The sequence below is a fragment of the Kickxella alabastrina genome, assembly GCF_025024165.1.
Source record: "Kickxella alabastrina strain RSA 675 chromosome Unknown BX661scaffold_54, whole genome shotgun sequence".
Taxonomy (NCBI): domain Eukaryota; kingdom Fungi; phylum Kickxellomycota; class Kickxellomycetes; order Kickxellales; family Kickxellaceae; genus Kickxella; species Kickxella alabastrina.
The window spans coordinates 1-3,170 of NW_026251525.1; the positions used below are offsets into that span (position 1 = coordinate 1).

At 38.7% G+C, this 3,170-nt stretch overlaps 1 protein-coding gene across 1 annotated transcript; it reads right to left on the reverse strand.

Moving 5' to 3' along the window:
* BX661DRAFT_83994 (uncharacterized protein) lies at window positions 1–471 on the reverse strand. Its single transcript, XM_051539515.1, has one exon. The coding sequence runs from the start codon at window positions 334–336 to the stop codon at window positions 64–66; it is 273 nt and encodes a 90-aa protein (XP_051388540.1). The 5' UTR covers window positions 337–471; the 3' UTR covers window positions 1–63.
* Between the last annotated feature and the right edge of the window lie 2,699 nt (window positions 472–3,170).

Here is a 3,170-nt window from a genome sequence, read left to right on the forward strand (position 1 = left end):
AAGGAAAAACTAGATTTAATTACTAATGGTGAGAGCTCAAAGACAGGAAAGAAGATATTGAAGTTACAGGCGAGAAAGCATAAGCAAAAACAGAGGTCGAAGAAAAAGTATTCGAAGGATTCTAATGATGATACTAGTGAGGCGGATAGGCACTCTGGTTTGGAACCGACAGTTTCTGATGAAGGCAAATGACAAGTGTAATTTTCTTTGAGCTTCGTATTTTTTGTGTTCATTCAGGCTAATAAAGAAAATATTGATTTGAAGGCTGTATATAAGTTGATAGAAAATTTGGTGTTTCATTTCTCCATGAGGAGAGCATGGGACGAAATCTTCCATTTTGGTCCTTTCATATGTTCTCACATGGTTAAAAAACAAACATTAATTTCTTTGCTGCCAATACTTAAAACAACCCAAGGTTTGGCAAAGTCAATATAACCTAGTAAAACCCTGGATGGAAAATATACTACCTATACTGGCTGTATTGCTTGGCGCCGTTAGCTCTTAGCTAGTTTTATTCTCTTATAAACACTTTTCGCCAGCTTCACAATTATAATAACCGAAAGAATAGACCAAAATATCGCTCCGATAATTAAAACCGCAAGTGAGCTTATTTCCTTTTTGTGCTGTAAATGGTAACTGTCCGCAGCGTCGTGATTGAATTGCCTAAATTTAGCCTGAAGAACACCACTTCATCCTCAATCACAACCTCTGCGTTTCCTGAAACCACCACACCATGGGCAATATCAAGAACAATCTTACTACAATCACCATCTGCGACTTGTAGCTCTGAGCTTGAAGACTGTCCACACGGGGAAATACTCAAAACTCCAATGTTGCTATCAGTAAACACAATGTTCTTCCCGTTATTAAAAATATCCTGGTCACCAAATAACGGAACATTGGTGCTGTTGACAACAGTCATATTGCGCAGCTGTGTAATATATTTGCCTCTTCTTGTATACTCTGTTCTCAAAAACATCGAGCCATAGTGTATTCCAGATCCATATGCCCAATGCGGGTATGGATACATGAGGTAGTATCCGTAGCCCCAAGCACCCGAGTACTCGCTGCGAGTATTGGATGCGTAGTAAATTGCAGGCGAATGAGACGCAAACTTGTACGGTTTGATTTTCTGACCATATTTGACAGTTTTATATTTGGCGTTGGCATAGTACATTGGGTTGGGAGTATATTGTCGGGAGGAGTCGCCTTTGCCGGATGTGCTGCCCTTTGCGTTAAAGCCGCTGCGGTCCGGGAATAGTTCAGGTGTTAATGGTGGGTTGTCGCCAAGATCTCCGGAGCCTATTTGTTCCATGCCGCCACCGCCCTTGATTCCGGTATTCTTGCCATCAGACGCTGCCAAAACAGCCACTACTGTGTAAAGCAGAGCAAACGTAAAACTAAATGGCAGTAGATGCATACTAACTTATACAAAATTGTAATTTGTAAAAACAATGATGCATAAAAATATAGAAGAGAGGAAGCGAAGTAATTTCCCCTTTATAATGCTTGGGTGAGAAAAAGAAAAAGAAACATTTATTGCTTTATTAAAAGATTTGAAAAGTATCCCTCTTTTTTTATGGTAGGGCGCTTATTTCTAGCACTGCAGATTTTATTTTTTATTTTGTGGGCTTTGTCGGGCGTTGCTGTACATTGAGCATGCCAAGCAATAGAACAAATTGGGCTTCCATTTTTTACAATCAATTATCTATTTTATTTTGCGCAAAGAACCTGGATTGTTAGAAAATAATTCAATGTTCATTGGGATAAAATTAAGCCAACCAAAAGTTTGTTTAGCTTGTCAATAGTTCTAAGCATTCTATTGTTACACAGACTGAAGATATGAAAATGGATGTTGAGGTCGAGAATCGCGAAACAGGTTTCCACTTGCGTGCCGATTGATAGGATACTGATTGGATCATGCAGGCGTAAGGTAGGGTGGTATAATAATGATGCCCATATATGCTCCCCATTTTGCAATGCACACGCATGAGTGTACACACACGAAAACCACAACATTGACTTGCCAAGATACCGGTCTACTCACAGAAGATCCAGTTCTCACCAACGGAGCGCACAATTGACAATGTGCACAACAAAGGCGACAGGGCACATATATAAGATGAGGCTGGCCCCTAGTAGTACTTTAGAAACATCAGTAATAAAACCTTTTATAAAATCACCCCTAACTTTTAACACTAGACAACTAGTGCTCCTCAAACCCCCCTCTTACTATTACATTATAAAATAAAAAATTACTAAATATGAATAACAGTTAAATAACTGAGCTTAAACAATTTTTTAGTAATAAATGTATGTCACAGTTAAAGTACATGACTTTGCAAGTTGCCTTACTAATATTAATTGATTACGCGTGTGGCAATTAAGAAATAATGATAAGTTTTTATTAGTCTATTTATGTGCCAAGGAGAATATATAAAAGGTGTGGCTATCGGGCAGCCAGGAATTGTTCTCCTTGGAAGAAATAAATATCCTTTTGATTTATACCCATTTGTAACATATATTGTTGCAAACCTGGCCAATGTGGGCCAGTGGGAAAAGACAAGCCAGCTACCAGTAAATGAGTTTATAATAAATATAAAGTATATTAAAAAACTAAGGTGCTTTTATCCTCATAGCAGAAACACCTTAGTATATATATCAAAGGCAAACTATGATAAGTGCGTGGCATCTCCTGTGCCGCACACATATACCCAAATATCAAAACAGACCACAATAGCAAAACAAATGCAATTTATACTATTGTCAGGATCTGGAAAAAAACAGATTCAATCATGAACATCGCGCGGCTTCGCAATCGATGTGGTTGGATCAAAGCGTCGGGTGACGTCCTACATCTGTCTGATGCATCTGTGCGCGCCTGCGGGTCTCAGCCTGGGTTGGTGGCCTGGATCGCAGCCCCCTGTGGGGTTCTCAACAATATAGCTTCTTACAAAGCATACTCTTTCTAAATAAATTTGCGGCTGAGCGTCCAAAGTAGAAAATTGAATTCATTTATTTCTTTTGCGCGAGCAAATAATTTAAAAAAATAGTTGCCAAGTTTTTAAAAAAATTTAAATCAAGTGCCCCTGTTGATTTTATTTGTCAACCTTTTGCGCATTCCTACAAAAGCCAGGAATAAAGTGACCATTAGAAAGGCGCCTATGTCA

Excerpts from the sequence above, each read along its gene's own strand:
- BX661DRAFT_83994 (XM_051539515.1), bottom strand. The coding sequence starts at position 336 with ATGGAAGATTTCGTCCCATGCTCTCCTCATGGAGAAATGAAACACCAA.